This window comes from Loxodonta africana, chromosome 7 (assembly GCF_030014295.1).
Source record: "Loxodonta africana isolate mLoxAfr1 chromosome 7, mLoxAfr1.hap2, whole genome shotgun sequence".
NCBI classification, from domain to species: Eukaryota; Metazoa; Chordata; class Mammalia; order Proboscidea; family Elephantidae; genus Loxodonta; species Loxodonta africana.
In genome coordinates this window covers 46,549,036-46,571,629 of record NC_087348.1, presented here as the reverse complement: position 1 = coordinate 46,571,629, position 22,594 = coordinate 46,549,036, and the positions used below count along the sequence as shown (strand labels likewise).

General features: G+C 44.7%; 1 protein-coding gene across 7 annotated transcripts in view; it reads left to right on the top strand.

Moving 5' to 3' along the window:
• PRR5L (proline rich 5 like) overlaps nt 1-12,054 on the top strand; it is a 95,271-nt gene extending 83,217 nt beyond the window's left edge. For 6 of the 7 annotated variants that reach the window (XM_003412275.4, XM_023550707.2, XM_064288265.1 and 3 more), the window contains one exon: nt 8,696-12,054. In XM_003412275.4, the coding sequence (XP_003412323.1) occupies nt 8,696-9,090 (395 nt within the window). In that variant the 3' untranslated portion in view covers nt 9,091-12,054. The other variant, XM_064288267.1, reaches the window with a different exon arrangement.
• The last annotated feature ends 10,540 nt before the right edge of the window (nt 12,055-22,594 follow it).

The following is a 22,594-nucleotide window of genomic DNA, read 5'->3' as shown; positions in this document are numbered from 1 at the left end:
AAAGCGCCAATGTACTTGGTACTCTGAGTGGCTTATAAAAAGAAAAATTTATTGTCTCACCGTTCTGGAAGCTAGGGGTCAGAAATCAGCTTCTGCGTTAATCCCTTCTAAGGGCTCTGAGGGAGAATCTGTTCCATGCCTCTCTCCTAGCTTCTGGTGACAGCCAGTGATCCTTGGTGTTCCTTGGCTTAGAGATAAGATGCACCACCCCACGTCTCTGCTTCTGTCTTCACGTGGCTGTCTTCCCTCTGTGTCCCCCTGCCTCTATACCTCTTCTTCTCTTTATAGGACACCACTTAATGCTGGATTAGAACCCACCCTACCCCAGTATGACCTCATGCTGACTTAACCCATAACAACTTCAAAGACCCTATTTCCAAACAAGCTTACATTCACAGGTACTGGGGTTTAGGGCTTCAACATATCTCTTTGGGAGACATAATTCAATCCATAACATTGAGGGAAAAGCCATATAATACGGCTTATAATAAAAGGCAATTCTTAATTATGCTCTCAAATGTAAGCCCCCAAAATGCAGGAATTGTAGGTTTGTTGTTCTATCCCCAACAACTGGAGTGGTGCCTGCACATAGTACGCACTCCAATATTTGCCAGATGGGTGGCAGGCAACTATACCCCAATGTCACTACCACAGAGAGGTGCAGAGATGGAAATGGGTCACTCAAATGGGAACCTGTCTTCCCCTCTTCTCAGACAAAGGGGAAAGGAGTAACCTGCAGTGAGGTTCCTGCCCCTTGCTGGGGCCTCTCCATGGCCGGGAAGGCAGGGCCAGCTGGCCGTTTTCACAGCCCCGTTCATGTTTCTCTGGAGACCGTGGTTTCAGCACAGCCACCACAAATGGGAGGTGCCAGCCCCAGCCTGCTCTGTGCCAGGTTCTTCCTCCTTCTCTTGCTTACTCACTCATTCCACCCTGGAGCTGGAACGAGCCAGAGTTGAAATGGCAGCTGTAGGAAAACTGGTCTCCTGCCATCCCCAGGCCAGAGTGGGGGTGAAGGGCAGTGTGTTGCCATTGCCCATGTTGCCATGGCGTCCCTGGAGCACTCTTTCCTGCTCTGGCTCACCCGATTGGCTCCACTCACCTAGGTTAGGGAGGGAGGATCCGGGCAAATGTCAGGACACCAGTAGGTTAGCTGGGCCATGACTGGGACATCTCTACCACCCTCTGGGCCTAATGCTGGGAACAAGAGCCAATTTGGAAGTTTCTTCAGTGAGGGCTCACTCTAAGTGGGTGTCTTAGTTTCCTAGTGCTGCTGTAACAGAAATACCACAAGTGGGTGGCTTTAAACAACAGACATTTTCTCACAGTTCTGGAGGCTGAAAGTCCAAATCAGGGTTTCAGCCATGTCAATTCCTTTGTAGTCCGTAGGCCCAGGTGTTCCTTGGCTATTTTGATATGGCATCTGTCTTCCTGCCCCTTCTTATGTAACTCAGAAGTGATTAGGTTTAGGACCCACCCTACACTGTCATGACCTCAACAGATTGATTATACTACGTTAGATTGTATTATGGAAAGTGATTACATTATATCAGAGTAAATGTAAGGTAATTTATATACATTACATTAGATTATATCTACAGTATCCCATTGCCATAGAGTTGATTCCAACTCATAGCAACCCTATAGGACAGAGTAGAACTGCCCCATAGGGTTTCCAAGGAGCAGCTGGTAGATTCCAGGGGCCGACCTTTTTGGTTAGCAGCTAGGCTCTTAAACACTGTGCCACCAGGACCCCATCTACAAGTTTAGGAGTTAGGATTCCAACACTTATTTTGAGTGACATAGTTCAGTCCACCAGAGGGGATACCTTTCCCTGTCTTTCCAGCTAAAATAAGCATAACACACTTTTGTCAAATTACACAGCAAAGGCCCTAGGTGTTATTCTTGGACCAAGAACAAACCTTGCCTCTGAGAGTTATCTCAGGAGGGGGGAGAAAGGGAAGGAAATGACCCTCTTGATTATTTTTTTAATGATTAATATTTCAACAGATGTTTATTGAGACCCCGTTCCAGGTACCTTGTGAGGTGCTGCAGATATGTCAGTGAATGAAACAGACCCATCCCTGTCCTCTAGAGTGCAGGGTCCAGTGGGGAGGTCACAAACAATAGGCAATGACTCAGCAGTGTACAGACACTCCGAGCAGGGGAGTACGGGGCCATGGAGCCCAGAGCAGGGAGATTTCGCCTGGACCAGGAAGTCAGGGAAGGCTCCCTGGGGGAAGTGACAATCGTTATGGTGCCTGAAGGATGAATACAAGTTCGCTGAGTTAGAGAAGACTATCCCAGGCAAAGGGAAGGACCTGTGGGAGGGTTGTGGGGAGGGAAATGGATGAACAAGAGGGTGGAGTGTTTGAGGAACTGATAGAGCTTCAGAGTCGCTAGAGCAACAAGTGCAAAGTGGCTGATGGCAGGGGAGGCCCCTAGGCACAGACCATGTTCTGGGTACTGTACTGGGTGGGCTGGGTACCATGCCACAGAGTAGGCACTCTTGTTACCATTTTACAGGTGAGGGTTGTGGTCACTTGGGTATTGGCACCAGGATTCCAAAGCCTCAAGTTATTTACACTGTACCAGCTGCTCCACACACCCCACCCTAACTGCACCTCACATCTGTCAACTGTTGGGAGGTGACTTTGTTGAGGAACAGGTGAGGAAAAGATCCTTCCCCTCCCATTCCTTAGCCCATGACGTGTCCCAGGCTAGGCATTCATCCCAGACTTGGATACTAAAAAACTAACATGACCACTGTGGTGCTCTTCCTTACCAAGGATACCTCCCTCCAGATAGAGAGAGGATTCTCTGGGTCTTAGTCTTCCATTCAGCAAACTGGGGGCGGTAATGTTTATCCTGCGCATGGGAAGGGGTGTTGAGATGCCCAGCTGAAGTAAAAAACATAAGGCAATGTGTTGGATGTGAGAAATCCCTGAACACATGAGAAGGCTCTGCCATGGTCCGCTTGGGACCTTAGTAGGGTAGGAGTGGTCAAGGGCAGCTGGGACGATCACCTCAAAAGCCATCCCTTATTAAATGCCTGTCACATTCCAGGTACTGACCAGATTCTCGGCACGCGTTCATGTCATTCTCACACGGCCTGCTGAGGAGTAGGTGCTCTTGTTACCTCAGGCTCAGAGTTATTAAGAAATGTCCCCAGGGGCATACATGAGTAGGTGACCAGAGCCAGAAAAGAAAAACAAAAACCAGTTGCCTTTGATTTGACACCCCCTTCATGACAACTCCCATGTGTCACAGTAGAACTCTGCTCCATAGGGCTTTTAATGGCTGATTTTTCAAAAGTAGATTGCCAACCCTTTCTTCCAAGGCACCTCTAGGTAGACTTGAACCTCTAACCTTTTGGTTAGCAGCTGAGCATATTAACCGTTTGCACCAGCTAGGGACTCCAGAGAAGAGGTTTTTCCAGGGGGCGCTTACTTACCACACCCAAGTGCCCAAGCATGTTTGGCGTGGAGGGGTTCCTGGGAAATCTCTTCCTGCCAGCCAGGCTATAGGGTTTAAGAAGTAAGCCTCACCCCTGAATACGGAAGACTTGCTTCAAAGAGAAAAGATGAGTCTGAGGGCTAGAATGGAGAGTATATGTGTGCGTGCGCATGCATGTGCTTTTCTAGGGTAATTGGAAGTGTGGGAGTGAGGAAAATAGTGAAATCTTTAAAAAAAAAGAAAAGGCAGAATCTCCAAAGGTTGAGCCACATTCTACCTTCCTGGTTCCAGAAGTTTCCAAGCTGCTGTTCTGGCTGATAACAGGGCCATCCCGCGTAAACGCTCCGAGTGCTTGATTTCTCCCACACAAAAGCCCTGGCCCTGTGCATGCCCCTCTCAATTGTGTCTCTGGGGGAGGGCCCTTTCCTCCTGTGCACGAGTGCCCCCACACACATACTGTAATGACAGTATGACAAGGAGGCATTCATTGGTATTCAGGTGCCCCAGCCTGGAGAGGGGCACCCACAATGGGCTTGGTGTGCCACGGGTCACAATGGCTGCATTATGGCAGCTGCTCCGGTGGGGCTGGTCGGCAAGCCTGAGAGATCAAAGGCCTGGGAACCGAGTCCCCAACAAAGGACCTGAGCAACGCCTCATCCAGGCTTTGCTCCTCTTCGGGTTTGAAAGAAGCTGGTGTGTTTTCACTCTGGTGCATGGGGGTAAATGCCAGTGCTCAGCAGGGCGCCTGGTGAGTGAGGAAGGAATAAAGGCTCCCCCTCCCCCACCCGTGAGAAAGGCCAGGAGAAGGAAATGGCCTGAAGGTAGGTGTCCAAGAGGTGGCAGGACCCAGCCTTCTCCCTGCTAAAAGGGCACTGCTGCAGGGAAGGACCTGTTTTTAGGCACTGGGAGACACCCACCCCTCCATATTAGATTTCCTTCCCTGGGGGAAGGGCCCAGCCCTCCCAGTACAAAGGAAAAAGAAAGGGAAGAAAGCAAGAAGCAACAGTGTGGTTAGCTGTCTGTCAGCCCCAGGCCTAGCACTCTGTTTAGTGTGAAGGCCCCCAGGCCCCTCAAGGGGCCCAGCAGGGGCGGACCACAGTGGGACGCAGCCAACGCAGTTGCCTGAGGGTTGGCTCTGGAGTCTGCTTGGAGCTTAGCAAGGAAACACTGTCTGCCCAGGGGAATCGATGTAGTCATGCGGGCCCTATGGACTCAGCTCTGCCCACACCCAGGCTTGGGAACCAAAACAGTCTGCCCGGAAGGAAGAGCTTGTTGGCCTGTCCCATGAGTCATCCGCTGTGAACAGCCCAAAGGAGAGAGGCGGAGGCAGCCATGGAAAGAGCAAGGCCTTTGAAACCACAGAGCTGGGCTTCCTCTGTGTGGCCTGGAGCAAGTTACTTAACTTCTCTGAGCCACAGAGACCCACAGAGGCTCTGTCCTTAAGAGAAAGCTGCTGGTCTCAGGGCAGGGCCAGGCAGAACTGCCACCTACTGTTGTAAGGGCTCCAGCCAGAGGTGGCCTTGTCCCCCTGGAATCACTCTAGATGAGGACTCATGTGTGCCTCACTCTCTTCCATCCCAAACCCCATCCTGGCACTTGCCACACTGTACTGCCATGGCCTGATTATGTGTCTGTCTCTCCCTCAGACTCTGAGTTTGTTGAGGGCAGGGACCATGTGGCTCCCCTCTGCACCCCAGCACCTAGCATGGAGCTCTTCTGTGAGTGAATGAATGAATGAATGAATAGCCAGTTTGGGTACAATCTGTCATCTGTCACTCTCAAGGGAGCACAGACCATCCAAAATGCCACCTCTTTATACTTGTCCTCCTCTGACTCCCCAGGGCGCTCTCATCTGTACCTCTGTCCTGACATCAGCTACCTCTGACCTGTTTTAACAGAGCCATTTGTGTGCGGGCCACCCAGTGGTAATGAGCCGGGTCTCTCCTGTCAGCCCTGGGCTTGGATCCTGCCACCATCACTTACTGGCTGTGACTGTAACGTTATTTAATATCTCAGCTTCAGGTTCCCCTTCTGCAAAATGGGCTGAACGATGGCGCCTACTTCACAGTGGCTGTTTTTTTCTTTTTCTTTTTAAGATTTGAATGAAATCATGCCTGTGAAGCAGCTTCTTTTGGGTACAGTACATAGCACGTAGGGGACGGTGGTGGTTCTGTGGTGGAATTCTCTTCTTCCATGTGGGAGATCGGGTTTGACTCCTAGTCTTCTGCCAGGCTGGTTGTAGGGTTGGAGCCACAGCACAGGCTTCCCAACAGCCAATCTTAAGTGCTTGCTTTTAACAGCAGCGTGAGAGAAATGAGTTGTTTCTAGAGTGTTTTTTTTTTTTTTCTTTTAAGGATGCTTCTTTAATGGGGTTCTTGCTTCTTTGAACTCTTCCGGTGCTTCTGTTTTATAGTTATGGATTTTTCCGATCATAAAAGTAATGCACGGTTATCGTGAAAATGTAGATCGTTATAGAAATGTCCGTGGCTTGGTGACTATAAGCACCCACGCCTCATAATCTCTGTTTTGCCGCCATAGATTCTCCCTTTTCAGTTGCCACATGGGGTTTTGTCTCATAATCACCTTTCCCCAAAGAGGGGGCCAGATAACCCACTTCTCCTGGATAGTACCAACCTCTTGTCCTGTGTGGGGTGGTGTTTGCTATTAATTTGACCTTGGCAGGTGGGTTGTCAGTGCCCGGAGAGGTACCAGGTAGAGGGGGGAAGTGTCAGCACTGCTGTTTAGTACCTAAGAGAACGGGAGCTGAGCCTCAGTTTTCCTCCTCTGTATAATGGGGATAATAAGGCCAGCCCTCCCTGTTTCAGAAGGAGATTGGAACTAAACAGTGAGACAGTGGATATGAACACACTCAGTAAACTTTGTTGTTGTTGTTGTTGTTAGGTGCTGTCCAGTTGGTTTCGACACATAGCAGCCCTGTGTACAACAGAACGAAACACTGCCCGGTCCTGTGCCATGCTCACAGTTGTTGTTATGCTTAAGCCCGTTGTTGCAGCCACCATGTCAGTTCATCTCACTGAGGGTCTTCCTCTTCTTCGCTGACCCTCTACTTTATCAAGCATGATGTCCTTCTCCAGGGACTGGTCCCTTGTGATAACATGTCCAAAGTATGGGAGATGAAGTCTCCCATCCTTGCTTCTAAGGAGCATTCTGGCTGTAGTTCTTCCAAGACAGTAAACTCTAGATTCTACATATTATTCCCAGTATAATATGCAGAACCTAGGTTTCAAAAAACGATTATTGTTACTGCCAAATAGTTCCCATGGGGCTCTGTGCTGGTAGATGTGGTGACCTCATCCTAAGGGGTAGGATCCTATTCTCTTATTGCTATTTTCATACATTCACGTATGTTCAGGGGCAGTGGTCGTTCAGTGGTAGAATACTCACCTCCCATACGAGAGATCCAGCTTTGATTTCCAACCAATGTACCTCGTGTGCAACACCACCGGACAGTCAGTGGAGACTTGCATGTTGCTGTGATGCTGAGCAGGTTCCAGCCAATCTTTCAGATTAAGAGAGGTTAGGAAGAAAGGCCTGGAGATCTACTTCTGAAGAATCAGCCAATGAGAACCCTATAGAGCACGGTTCTACTCTGACACACATGGAGTCGCTACGAGTCGGTACAACAACATATATGCTCAGAACACTGTTACCCCTGCCTCTCTCTGGGAGTCCTACTGCCTTGAAGGCCCATGTGCTATGTTCATCCGCCCTGGCAAGTCTTCTGATTATCCCCAGATGGAGAGGTTTTCACCTGTCTTCAAACCCTATATACTCGGCTTGTCCTGCCCTTGAGGTACCTACCGTATCGTAGTTGTCTGTGTGCTTTGCAAGGGCAGCCCAGGAAGAGTGAGGATCTGGAGTGAGACAGACCCTGTTGGAATTCCAGCTCTACCACATTCGCTATGTGGCCTTGGGCAAGTTTTGACCTCTCTGATCCTCAGTTTTCTCATCTGTAAAGTGGGAGCTAACAATGTATCATGACTTAGGTTCTGTTTTTTGGAAGATTTAAAAGATGAATGCATGCCAAAGGCTAGCTCAGTCTCTGGAATGTGGTGAAGCCTAAAAATCAGATGATTTGTGTTTGACTTCCTCTTTGTGTTTGCCTCCATGGAACCATCATGGAACCCAGTCCATTCTCTGTTGGAATCCAGAAGAATTGACTTGTACAGAATGAGGGCTTCAGACCATTGACCCGGCTGGAGAAGGGACTTCGGCAGTCTTGGTTCAGAATGATTTGGGGGATGGCCCCGCTGCCCTGGCTTTGACACTTGAAGCTCTCCCCGAGTACCTCTTCATCTGGATTTAAGCTTATGAGGCTTCACTGAGTTCATTTGTTGACAGAGCAGAGGCCACAGTCTCCTGAATGGATCCAGACGGCTTCTTTTGGAAGCTGGCCCAGCCAGTGGCAGGTCTTCAGAGGGGGATTGGTTGGATGGGAATGTAGGGCAAATCCAAAGAAGCTCCCAGAGCAGCTGAGAAAGAGCAGAAACTCCCTTGAACCTAATCTATCAAGGAAAGTCTTTTGGTGAGCTTCTAATATTGGGGAGGAGGAGGAATCAGGGCAGTCTGTGGCCTAAGCAGGTACAGTTGCAAGAGAAACATTTTGATGTTGCCAAGCTTCTCTCTTGCATTTGAAATGGAATTATTTCCCTCATTTCTCGTTCAGATTTCTCATCGCTGGGGTATAGAAACGCAACCGATTTTTGCTTATTAATCTTGTGTCCTGCAACTTTGTTCAATTCCTCTATTAGCTCTAGAAATTTTCTTATGGACTCTGGAATTTTCTATATATAGGATCATGTCATCTCAAATAGAGATAATTTTACTTCTTTTCCATCCCTTGCACTTTAGCAGGGCTGTACCTTAAACTGCTCAGGAGGTTGAGTTACCACCTCCTTCTCCCCCCAGACTTACGCTCACCTACTAAACTTTCATTCTGTTGTGCACAGGATCTCTATGAGTTGGAGCCGACTCAACGGCACCTAACCACAACAACACTAAGCTAAAGATTGATGGTTCAGACTCATCCAGCGGCACCGCAGGAGAAAGGCCTGGTGATCCGCTTCTATAAAGATTACAGCCAAGAGAATCTTACAGGGCAGTTCTACTCTGTAATACGTGGGGTCACCATTGAGTTGGAATTGACTCAATAACAACAGGTTTGCTTTTTTGTTCTTTTGCCCCTCCCCATTGACCACCTTTGCTGATTTTTCTCTTGCAGCCAGACGGCACTCCAGGGTCCGGCCCAAGGTGACTCTTCTGAACTGTGCCTCCCCGATGACCACAGTCAGCCGGCCACTGAATGAGATGGCGCTAACCCCACTGACAGAGCAAGAGGGGGAGGCCTACCTAGAGAAGTGTGGCAGCGTCCGGCGGCACACGGTGGCCAATGCCCACTCAGACATCCAGCTGCTGGCCATGGCCACCATGATGCACTCAGGCTTAGGGGAGGAGGCTGGCAGTGAGGACAAGTGCCTGCTCCTGCCACCCAGCTTCTCCCCACCCCACCGCCAGTGCTCCAGTGAGCCCAACATCACCGACAGCCCTGACGAACTGGAGGAAGTAGTGAGGGCCAGCCAGGAGGACGAGGAGCTGAACTTTGCTTCCCTCAGCTGAACCCCACCCCCTACAAGGGCATCCCAGTTCCTGCTTAGCAACCAGAATGAGGATGGCTCCATCCCCATGGACCACCAAGGGGCTCTGTTTTCGGACATTGCTGTCCTATTTCTTTTAGGGAACAGGCCTGGTCTGGATCAGCCCTGGGGGAAATTCCTGTTGTAAACCTTTTTGTTTGTGGTGGTGACCATCACTTTGAACTCACACAGGCCCAACTGCCACAGAAGACCCAGTTGCCTAATGTTCACCTTCTGACTTCAAGCCTTACCTGCCTGGCTCAGAGCCTCATCTCGGGGGATTTTTCCCTCAGATATGGGACAGTCTGATGATCCCAGCAACAGGAGGCTTTGTGGATCACCCGTAAAACCATCAGGAATGTGCCTTTGGATTCCTTGTGATGCAAAGGCTTACGTGTAAAAAGAGGTGGTAGAGTGGTAACTCCTTTTCCCTGTTTTGTGTTATGTGAAAGTAGACTGCAGCCCTTACGAAGCAGGACTCTGGGACGTGCCTTCCTAGTTTTAGTTTCAGAAGTACAGGGAAAGAGTTGCCTGTGGAAGGTGAGGGTCCCTCCTACAAGTTGCCTACGCAAAGGCCTTTGGTTTTTGGCCCAGGAGGCACTGAGGCTGGAGAAGCTCTGTCTTACATTAAGCCTCAGCACTTCCCACTCAGGCTTCCTTCCAAACTCAAGGAATGAACCTTGGGTCGGGTAGCTGGTGCCTTAATTCTGTCTTATTTCAGAAACTGAGTTTTCCTGTTGTGGGTGTAAGAGGCTGGTGGATGCAACCACCTAGTCTGTTCCTGGATTTGACTTGAATTTTTAAAAAGTGTATAGTTAAAAAAAAAAAAATTGTTTGCAATATTTGCACGTAGAACCTTGCACTGTTCATTTCCAATGGGGTATGTACTCAGACTCACAAACCAGCACACTTCTGGGAAAGCGGACTGGAGGTGTGGTTAAGGGTAAAGTGGACTGTGGAGGGCAGGCCAGTAGGCTGCAGAGCTCTGGAAGCAGCTTCTCTCAAACCCAGAATGGCCTGTGATTTCGTGAGTATCATGGTTTATATAGGAAAAGCTGTATTGGGGGAAGGAGACTCAGCTTGCCTCCTGAGCAAACGGTTGTACCCAATGGAGAGTCTCAGTTCTTTACCAGTGGGGTGTGATGGGGGATATGTGGGCAGAGCCTTTTGGAGGGATATCCATTCCCCGTGATTAAAGAAGTGCCCAGAAATACCTGGGATTTCTAAAATGTGGGGCCTCAAAATGTTATTTTGGGCACCAGGCTTTGGTACTGTGCTGTGTCCTTCACTGTTCCCTTCAGGTCTGAGGGCTTTTTATCCAACTGGAATCCCTGTTCTCCTTTTTCCATTGGTTTATTAGCCCCACTGAGAGTGGCTCCAGAAAGAGAGGGCCCCCCTTGACCCTTCTGGCACCTTCTGGGAATCCTGTTAGTCTTTGGATGGGAGCCAGCTTGGCTTCCAGTATGGTAGGAGGAGGCGGGGAGAGGGTGAGGATCAGTTTAAGCTGCCAGCAGGGTAAGAGGAAACCTTCTAAGCCCATCGAAGTCTGAAATATGACCATCGTTGTGCTTTGGATGGCTGGAAATTTGGAAATTGTGTTTTAAGAGTTGTTTAATTTTCATCCAGCTAAGAGAGTGAAGGAAAAGAAATGTTCAAAGGAAATCTGAGAATTACAAACAAAAAAATAATCTCTGTGTATGTGTTGGATAAAGTCCAAAAGTTGACTAATACACATTAGCAAATGGAACATCAGTAGGTAACAACACCATGATTTCTTTAACTGATGGCTTCTGTCTTTATTAGTATACTTAGCACTTGAGACTAGTATTTATTGATTGAGGCAAAGTAATTCATCATCTTGGGTTTGCTTTTTTAGTTTACAAGGTTAATGACATATTTTTTTTAAATGCCTTTTCCATATCCCAAGTGCTTCTGATGAGGGCAGCAGTTATCAGTTAAATATATAAGCTATTAAGTTGAGAGTGGGAGTATCAGTACAGACCCAGAGTACTTAACTGCTGATGACTGTTAGTTTACAGCTTTACATTAGTGTACAAAAGTAAATACTTTGTACACAAAGTAAATATTTTTACTTTTTTGTGCAGTAAATACTTCAGACTGTACATATAAAAATTTTGTTGATGTTTATGGGCATTTCAATCATCAGAGCTACTACAAGAGTGATAGCCTTAGTGTTTTTAATCACCTTTTCTCCCCTTTATGACACAAAGATTTCTTTCCATTATTTATGCTAGAGTTTCCTGTGGCTGAGCTTTAATGACAGGAAGCAATCACGACTCTAAAGTCTGAATGAGCTCACAGGCCACGAACGGTCTCATATTGTCTGCCTCCAAAACAGGATTCAATAAACATCATTTTGTACATGTCACCCTGCTTTCTTGATAGGTACCTCAGGCGTGTCTTGATGGAATTCATGAGTGCAGCAAATTAAAATCTTTACGCGTCCTGTCCTCTAACTCTGGGCCTGCTTTTCCTGCCTCCACTCCAGAACTAGGAAGCAGCCTTAGCACAGCCAGTCTCCCCTGCGATTTTTTTGCCATCTTGGACTGGATTGACAAAATGTCATTTCCTGGGGAAACAGCCTGTGTGTGGTGCTTAGAAAATACTGAATAAAAGCCTCTAAGAAGCCAAGGCCTCTTCAAAAACCAAATTGGTCTCTCTTCCTGGAGTGATTGACCCAGAGGGAACACTTCTAGTGTTTACTGATAGACTATCTCTTCATACATTTCTTTACAGCTTTGTTTGGCAGAGGAAATTTATAATATTTTACTCTGCATAAATTCTTCTAGACGCATGTTAATGGATTGAATTGTGTACCCTCACAAAGATATGTTTCAGTCCTAACCCCCAAGACCTATCAATGTGAAATAGGATCTTTGAGGATGCTCTCAGTTAACATGAGGTCACACTGGGGTGGGGATGGGCACCTAATCCAATATGAGAGATGTCTTATAAAAGATGAGAAGAGACACAGAAACAGACACAGAGGGCAGATGGCCACGTGAAGACGGAAGCAGAGATGGAGGTACATTGCAGCTACAAGTGGAGGAACTCCTGGGGCTACCAGAAGCTGGGAGAGACAAAGGATCTGCTTCTAAAGCCTTTAAAGAGAGCATGGCCCTACTGACACCCTGAATTTGGACTTCTAGCCTCTGGAAATGTGATAAAATAAATTTCTGTTCTTATAGGCCACCCATGTTGCAGTACTTTGTTACAGCAGCCCCGGAATCTAATACAGTGGGCTGTAGCAAAATTTGAAATGTGAAAGACAGCTCCCTGGCTAACTGACTGCACGAGATCCATATTTGTGCTCATTCCAAAGGAAGGTGACCCAACAGAATGTGGAAATTATCGAACAATATCATTAATAATCACATGCAAGTAAAATTATGCTGAAGATCATTCAAAAATGGTTACAGCAGCACATGAACGGGGAACTGCCAGAAATTCATGCCCGATTCAGAAGAGGACATGGAATGAGGGATATCATTGCTGATGTCAGATGGATCTTGGCTAATAGCAGAGAATACCAGAAAGGTGTTTGCCTGTGTTTTATTGACTATGCAAAGGCATTTGACTATGTGGATCATGACAAATTATGGATAACATTGAGAAGAATGCCAATTCCAGAGTACTTAATCGTGCTCATGAGGAATCTGTACATAGATCAAGAGGCAGTCATTCAAACAGAACAGGGGTTACTGCATGGTTTAAAATCAGGAATGGTGTGCATCAGGGTTGTATCCTTTCACCATACTTATTCAGTCTATACACCGAGCAAATATTCTGAGAAGCCAGACTATAGGAAGAACTCAGCATCAAGATTGGAGGTAGACTCATTAACAACGTGCAATATGCATATGACACAACTTTGCTGAAAGCAAAGAGGACTTGAAGCAGTTACTGATGAAGATCAAAGACGACAACCTTCAGTATGGATTACACCTCAAAATAAAGAAAACAAAAATCCCCAACTGCTCTGACAGGGATCACGATAGAGGGTCCTAGATCACAATAGAGGGAGTGAAATGTAGAACAAAATTCAAATTCACACACAAAAAAAGACTTGCTGGTTTGACAGAGACTGTAGAAACTCAGAGTATGGCCCCTGGATACCATTTTAACTCAGTACTGAAGTCACTCTCGAGGTTCACCTTTCAAAGATCAGACAGGTCTATAGGGCAAAGACTAACACATGTGAGGAATGTGCTTCGTAGTCCAATCATGTATATGAGACTAAATGGGCACAATAGCCCAAAAGCAAAGATGAGAATGCAGGAAGGGGCAGGAAAACTGGACAGATGGAAACAGGGAACCCAGGGTGGAGAAGGGGAAAGTGTGGACACATCATGGAGTTGGCAACCAATGTACAAAACAATTGGTGTATTAACTAATGAGAAATTAATATGCTCTACAAACTTTCACCTAAAGCACAATTAAGAAAACAAATATCCTCATAACTGAACCAATAAGTAAAGTCACGATAAACGGAGAAAAGATGGAAGTTGTCAAGAATTTGATTTTACTTGGATCCACAATCAACGCCTAAGGAAGCAGCAATCAAGACATCAAAGGATGCATTGCTTTGGGCAAATCTGCTGCAAAAGATCTCTTTAAAGTGTTAAAAAGCAAAGATATCACTTTGAGAACCAAGGTGTGCCTGACCCAAACCATGGTATTTTCAATCACCTCATATACATGTGAAAGCTGGACAATGAATAAGGAAGACTGAAGAAGAATTGATGCATTTGAATTATGGTGCTGGTGAAGACTGCTGAATATACTATGGACTGCCAGAAGAAAGAACATATTTGTCTTGGAAGAAGTACAGCCAGGATGATTCTTAGAAGCGAGGATAGTGAGACTTCATCTTGATTACTTTGGACATGTTATCAGGAGGGACCAGAAAGGACATCATATTTGGTAAAGTAGAGGGCCAGCAAAAAAGAGGAAAACCCTCAACGAGATGAATTGATTCAGTGGCTGCAACAGTAGGCTCAAACATAGCAACAATCGTGAGGATGGCACAGGACCGGGCAGTGTTTCGTTCTGTTGTGCATAGGGTTGCTATGAGTTGGGACCAACTTGATGGCACCTAAGATAACAAAACATAGCAGCATGAATCTGAGACCTCTGAAGGCTTAGTAGGAGCATTGGAGGAGCTGCGACCTACACTGAAAATCTGTGGGATGTAAAGACAGTGTACATTTTTGTTGAGCCCTCACAGGTCATAACTATGATAAATGCTGAGCAGTCACCTCAGTAGGTTCCATGTCACTGGTGCCATTCAACCATATTCATTCATCCATCCACTCATCCATCTGTCAAATATTTGTGGAGATTCCACTGTGTAGGCACTTTTCTTGGCACTAGGGATACAATGATGGACAAAGCACCAAGTGCCTGCTGTCCTGGAGCTTACAATCTAGTTGGGGAGACTAGCAATCAGGTAAATGGAAGTATTTCGATAATGGAAAACATAGGAGAAAAAAGTGCCAGTAACTAGAGGAAGATGAGAAAACACTTAGGGATGTGGCTGGAGAAGATCTCTCTAAAAGTTGGCTTGAACTAAGACCTGGTTAACAAGAAGGAACCAGCCTTACAATTTGTAGTTGTTTCCTATCGTTACCATAATAAATTACTACACACTTAGTGACTTAAAACAACACATTTATCTTACAGTTCTGTAAATTAGGCATCTGACACAGGTCTCACTGGACTAAAATCAAAGCGTCCTTAGGGCTGTGTTCCTTTCTGGTGGCTCTAGGGGAGAATCCCTTTCCTTGCCTTCTCCAGCTTCTAGAGGCTGCCTGCATTCCTTGGCTCATGGCTGCCTTCCCCCACCTTCAAAACCAGCAATGGCAGGTTGAGTCCTCACTCTAATCTACCTTTTACTTTTAAGGACCCTTGTGATTACATTGGATCCACCCAGATAAAGCAGGGTAAATTTCTCCATCTCGAGATACTTAACCACATCTGCAAAGCCCCAGTAGCCATGCAAGGTAACTTATTCACAGGCTCCAAGGACTGGGACGATTAGCACTTGGACATCTCTGGGAAGCCGTTATTGTGCCCACCACACAACCTTCAGTTTTTGCTTCCTCTTCTGGTTACCTGTTAGTGGGTAGAAAGTTCCTAATAGACCATCTTTGCTGCTCAGGAAGCCCCTTGCCACCTGCCCATCTGCGGGCAGTGAAATCGTAGAGAAAAGAGCAGGAAAACAAGACGGACAAAGAGGGCTCACCCGGTATTTGTGCTGACTGAGGAGCAGTAGTGAGTTCACTATAGCTCTTCAGTTGTTGGTTAGCTGTTGTTAAGTTGGTCCCTGACTCATGACAACGACCCCCTTTGGGACCCAGTAGAATTGCTGCATAGTTTGACTGTAATCTTTACGGAAGCAGCTTGCCAGGCCTTTATCCGTGGTGCTACTGGGTGGGTTCAAACTGCCAACTTTTGGGTTAGCAGCCAGTCGCAAACCACTTATGCCACCTGGCCTCCTTTAGTACTTTTAAAAGTCCCCAAATACCATTGAGCCCCCATTCCCACCTAGGTGGGGATCCCCTGGTGGGTCTAGCTCTCTAGTTCAGCCTGGGGCACAGCTCTTCCCTAAACGTTTCCTCTGGTCTCTGCCCCTTCTACAGCTGTGTGAAGATTTCTGTCAGTGCTGCCCTCTCAGCTCAGCAGGAAAAAGGCCAGCCACGGAGTGTTTGGGGGGCTCTGGGAAGATGAGACTGCAGCTTTCTGATGGTCCAGGGGAGACTGGGTAGCCCAGCCCATGGGATTTAAAAGCCAACCTCCACTCTCCACAGCGTGGACTTCCATGTGACAGTGATTCTTGAGGCCCTGGCTCAAATCTTTCTTACTTCCCTTCTCATATGTCTGTCAGGCCCTCATCCTTCCTTGTGTGATTTCTACAGTTGTTACTTACCATATACCTCCAGAAGTCCCTGGGTGGTGCAAACGGTTGATGCGCTCAGCTGCTAGCCAAAAAGCTGGAGTTTCAAGACCACCGAGAAGTAGCTCAGAAGAAAGGCCTGGAGGTGTACTTACAAAAAAATAGCCATTGAAAACCTTGTGGAGCACAGTTCTGTGACACACATGGGGTTGTCATGGGTCAGAATCAACTTGATGACAACTGGTTTTTACTGTTACGTCTCCAGACTCTATCTTTCTAAAATACAATCCCTGCTTAAAACTTCTCCCTGGCTTTCAGTAAAATCCACACACCTGAATTTGACTTCAGGGTACTTTATACACCAGCCCCTACCTGCTGTTTCTAGCCTCATTTGCTACTGACTTCCCTGAGCAAGTGTCAGCTCTGCAGGACTGTTGATTGTTTCCAGAAGCCACCATCCGGCTCCACGCCCTCCAGCCCTGCTCTGGATGCTCCTTGGCCCTCATGGCCGCGTTAAGACATGTGCGGGTCCTAAACACAGATCATCTGTGGTGCCCTCTCCTCGGCTTACTCACCCGTTCCAACAGGATATGTGAGTTATATGTATATGTGTGTGTGTGTGTCTTAGCTATCCATGATATAACTTCTTTTTAAATGTGACTATAACATTAGCAATTGAATGAAAAAGTGCCGTATTCCATTTTAGAGGAATGAGGTAAACTGGGTTATAAGATTTTTAGTGGATGCAGGGTACTAAGATTTTTACTATATACCACATTTTCTACAAAAAGAATATTCCACATATTCTATAACAAAGACAATGAGTCAGTGAACTTAGTTGTTTCAACAATTAATGTAAAATTCTATTGATCTCCCACGAGGAAAAATTGACTTCTACCAATTTTCCTTTAAATGGTTCAGACCTAATTTTGATGCTTGTTTCATAATAAATGCTATAATTATAAATGAACATATGAAAAGATGTCATGAAAGAAAATTTAATGATCAGAAAATATTACAACAAATTAATATATTTTATTTTTAGATAGATCTTTCATGTCTAACATGTTATAATTAAAAACATTTCTATTCTTTGCTTTTACAAATTCTTCAGTGATTTTGTCACAGTTAACCTGCCAGACAATATCTGCTTCCATTCATAATAAGGATAATTAATGGAGTCTTTCTTGAATCATTGTTGTACACTCGCTTTTCCTTGTGTTATGTCTGCTTTGGCATCTATGGGTTTTTGCTTTAGACAACTGGTGCCCCCTGTTTTGTGAATACCCTAAGCAAGTGTCTACCTTGCTTATTGAGTTATCCATCCTTGCTTCCCTGAAGGCTTCCCCTAGGCAGAAGGAACTCTTCCGGCCTCTATACTTTGTCAGATGCTAGCCCTGGGAGGATTAACATCTACAAGCCTGCTGTTGTTTTTGGGTGCCATCAAGTCAATACCAACTCATAGTGGCCCCATGTAACAGTAGAGCTTCCCCATAGGGTTTTTTTAGCTATGATCTTTATGGGAGCAGATTTTCAGGTCTTTCTCCTGAGGAGCCATTGGGTGGGTTTGAAACACCAACCTTTCAGTTAGCATGCCTAGGGCCTAGCAATATGGAGAAGATTCCAAGTCCTATGCATTGAGCAAATTAATGGGATGATTAATAGAAAATGAGAAAGGATAGCTAAGTTAGAAGCATGATCTTCTCAGCCTGCTAAAAGGTGAGATACTGTTTGAGAGTTTCTAGAAAAGGGGAGGAACATAGTAGCTGCTTCTCTCACTTTTCTCCAGGTGCTTCTCGAAAACAGCTTTAACACAAGAACAGGTTGGGGGTGGGGAGTGGAGTTACTCCGGTATCCTGGACTGTGGATTGCATATGCAGAAAAAAATGCTTTGTTTAAAAACTGTAAGCTATAAACTTGGCTTCTAAAGGAATATTTTAGTGATATTAATAATTATTTAACTACCAATAATTTAAAAAATAATAGTAATAATTTTGTCTTTAGAACCTGTGTTCAATTGAACTTACAAATTCCAAACCCTTTATTTATTTATTTGGCTTTTAAATTAAAAGTTCAGCTTATGAATTTTCTTATTTTTATCCTCAAAGATTTTAGCAATCACTTTGGAGGAAGCTTTAAATAAAGCTTGGTCCTATTTACAAGCCTAGCTCAGCACTTCAAACACTTTTAAATACATTCATAAATTCAATCCATTTATTTATTTTTTAGTACATCAGTGTTCCTGACAGCAAACAAAATACTCCTAAATCTTAAATTCTCACAGAAGCTAATAAATTAAACTTATAAATAAAGGAAAGCTTAAATTCCCTTAAATATTTTTTTATGCTCTACTTAAATTGAAATGTCACTATAAAAAACATAAGTCTAGATTAATTACTCAATTACACATTTTAAAGTGGAGTTATAAAACTGTCACTCTGGTAGACCCGGTTCTCTTAAATATCATAAGTGCCTAAAACACCAAATATGCACAGATTCCTTCCTAACAGAAAAATATTAGTGATGTCGTTTTTGTCTCTCTTAAATCTTTCTACACTTAATTCTAAATCTTTCTGGTGTGTTGGTTGTAAAGCTATTGTCTCTCACCTTCAAGCCCTCTTCTATATTTTGTGATGCTGGGGCAGGGATGCTACAAACCACATTTCTGTTTTGCCAGCTGGGTCCTTGTTAGGCTCTGCTACGTGGGGGTGCTAGAGAAAGCCTGGGAAGCAGGAAGAGTGAGAAGAGACATACCTGCTCATCTCTCTCTTCCATCTTTGCCAACATTACCTGGCAGGGACAGTTTTTTTCAATAGCAGCAGTTAGTTCCTATCTGCAATTTTTCTATACTCTCAGAACCAGCCTCAACATGCCCCCTCAGAGATACCAGCACCAGCCAGTGTATGCCCCTCCTCAGAAGTCTGAGGCCTAACTCTCAGGCCCCTTCCTCCGAGCTTCTAAATTTCAATACCCCCCAATTTTTCTGCTTCCTGAGCTCTAGATGCTTACACACAGTCATTATACCAAAAACAATTAGTGCGATGTTCAACCATTTCAAGAGGTAGCATATGATCAGGAACCGGTGGTCCTGAAGGAAGAAGTCCAAGCTGCTCTGAAGGCGTTGGTGAAAAACAAAGCTCCAAGAATTAACGGAATATCAATTGAGATGTTTCAACAAACGGATGCAGCACTGGAGGTGCTCACTTGTCTATGCCAAGAAATTTGGAAGACAGCTTCCTGGCCAACTGACTGGAAGAGATCCATATTTATGCCTATTCCCAAGAAAGCTGATCCAACCAAATGTGGAAATTATAGAAAAATATAAATATCACATGCAAGCAAAATTTTGCTGAAGTTCATTCAAAAACGGCTGCAGGAGTGTATCGACAGGGAACTGCCAGAAATTCAGGCTGGTTTCAGAAGAGGGTGTGGAACCAGGGATATCATTGCTGATGTCAGATGGATCCTGACTGAAAGCAGAGAATACCAGAAGGATGTTTACCTATGTTTTATTGACTATGCAAAGGCATTCGACTGTGCGGATGATAACAAATTATGGATAACTTTGCGAAGAATGGGAATTCCAGGCACTTAATTGTGCTCATGAGGAACTGTTACACAGATCAACAGGAAGTTGTTCAGACAGAACAAGTAGATACTGATTGGTTTAAAGTTAGGAAAGGTGTATATCAGGGTTGTATCCTTTCACCATACCTATTCAATTTATGCTGAGCAAATAATCCGAGAAGCTGGACTATATGAAGAAGAGTGGAACATCAGGTTTGGAAGAAGACTCATTAACAACCTGCGTTATGCAGATGATACAACCTTGCTTGCTGAAAGTGAAAAACACTTGAAGCACTTACTAACGAAGATCAAAGTCCACAGCCTTCAGTATGGATTGCACTTCAACATAAAGAAAACAAAAGTCCTCACAACTGGACCAATGAGCAACATCATGATAAACGGAGAAAAGATTGAAGTTGTCAAGGATTTCATTTTACTTGGACCCACAATCAACACCCATGGAAGCAGCAGTCAAGTAATCAAAGAACACATTGCATTGGGTAAATCTGCTGCGAAGGACCTCTTTAAAGTGTTGAAAAGCAAAGATGTGTGCCTGACCCAAGCCATAGTATTTTCAATCTCATCATATGCATGTGAAAGCTGGACAATGAATAAGGAAGACTGAAGAAGAATTGACGCCTTTGAATTGTAGTGTTGGCGAAGAATATTGAACACACCATAGAGTCCCAAAAGAATGAACAAATCTGTCTTGGAAGAAGTACAACCAGAATGCTCCTTGGAAGCAAGGATGGCGGGACTACATCTCACATACTTTGGACATGTCGTCAGGAGGGATCAGTCCCTGGAGAAGGACATCATGCTTGGTAGAGTACAGGATCAGTGGAAAAGAGGAAGACCCTCAACGAGGTGTACTGACATGGTGGCTGCAACAATGAGCTCAAGCACAGCTACGATTGTAAGGATGGCGCAGGACTGGGCAGTGTTTCATTCTGTTGTGCATAGGGTTGCTGTGAGTCAGAACTGACTCGATGGCACCTAACAACAACAGTTGCTTACTGTAGTTACCACTTCTGTGTTCCCTTTTCTTTTTTTAATTATATGATATCTGATTAATAAGTCCTTATATTAAATTCTATTAAAATAACTGATATGGCTTTTGTCCCCTGACTGGATGGATCCTGAGTGATGAACTGGAGTTGAAAAATACCTACTAAAGAAGACAATAACCATCCCAGCTAACTGAGGTTACTCACTTCCAGAAATTTCTTCTAGGCATGAGACCCAGAGATACAAACATCCAGGGTGATTCTTCTTATTCCCACCTAAGAGTCATCTCAAGAAATGTTGGTCAGTCAACATCATCCTGAATGGAGAGACTCTGAAAGCATTCCCCTTTAGGTGGCGAACCAGACAAGGATTCCCTTTATCACCACTCTTATTCAGCATTATGCTAGAGGTCCTAGCCAGAGCAATTAGGCTAGACAAAGAAATAAAGGGCATCCAGATTGGTAAGGAAGAGGTAAAAGCAACTCTATTTGCAGATGACATGATCTTATACACAGAAAACCCTAAAGAATCCTCAAGAAAACTACTGAAACTAATAGAAGTGCTCAGCAGAGTATCAGGGTACAATATAAACATACAAAAATCAGTTGGATTCCTCTACACCAACAAAAAGAACATTGAAGAGGAAATCAAATCAATACCATTTACAGTAGCCCCCAAGAAGACAAAATGCTTAGGAATAAATCTTACCAGAGACGTAAAAGACCTACACAAAGAAAACTACAAGACATTACTGCAAGAAACCAAAAGAGACCTACATATTAAGTGGAAAAATATAACTTGCTTATGGATAGGAAGACTTAACATTGTAAAAATGTCTATTCTACCAAAAGCTATCTATAGATACAATGCAATTCCAATCCAAATTCCAATGACATTTTTTAATGAGATGGAGAAACAAATCACCAACTTCATATGGAAGGGAAAAAGGCCCTGGATAAGTAAAGCATTACTGAAAAATTAGAACAAAGTGGGAGGCCTCTCTCTACCTGATTTTAGAACCTATTATACTGCCACAGTAGTCAAAACAGCCTGGTACTTGTGCAACAACAGATACATAGACCAATGGAACAGAATTGAGAATCCAGACATAAATCCATCCACATATGAGATGCTATTTAACAAAGGCCCAAAGTCAGTTAAATGGGGAAAAGACAGTCTCTTTAACAACTGTTGCTGGCATAACTGGATATCCATCTGCAAACAAATGAAATAAGACCCATACCTCACACCATGCACAAAAACGAACTCAAAGTGGATCAAAGACCTAAATATAAAACCTAAAATGATAAAGATCATGGAAGAAAAAATAGGGACAACACGAGAAGCCCTAATACATGGCATAAACGGTATACAAAACATTACTAACAATGCAGAAGAAAAACTAGATAACTGGGAGCTCTTAAAAATCAAACACCTATGCTCATCCAAAGACTTCACCAAAAGAGTAAAAAGATTACCTACAGACTGGGAAAAAGCGTCTGATCTCTAAAATCTACATGATACTGCAAAAACTCAACTACAAAAAGACAAATAACCTGGTTAAAAAATGGGCAAAGTATATGAACAGGCACTTCACTAAAGAAGACATTCAGGTAGCTAACAGATACACGGGAAAATGCTCACGATCATTAGCCCTTAGAGAAATGCAAATCAAAATTACAGTGAGATTCTATCTCACTCCAGCAAGGCTGGCATTAATCCAAAAAACACAAAAGAGTAAATGTTGGAGAGGCTGTGGAGAGATTGCAACACTTATACATTGCTGGTGGGAATGTAAAATGGTACAATCGCTTTGGAAATCGACTTGGTGCTTCCTTAAAAAGCTAGAAATAGAACTACCATACGATCCAGCAATCCCACTCCTTGGAATATATCCTAGAGAAATGAGCCTTTACATGAACAGATATATGCACACCTATGTTCGTTGCAGCATTCTTTACAATAGCAAAAAGATGAAAGCAACCAAGGTGCCCAT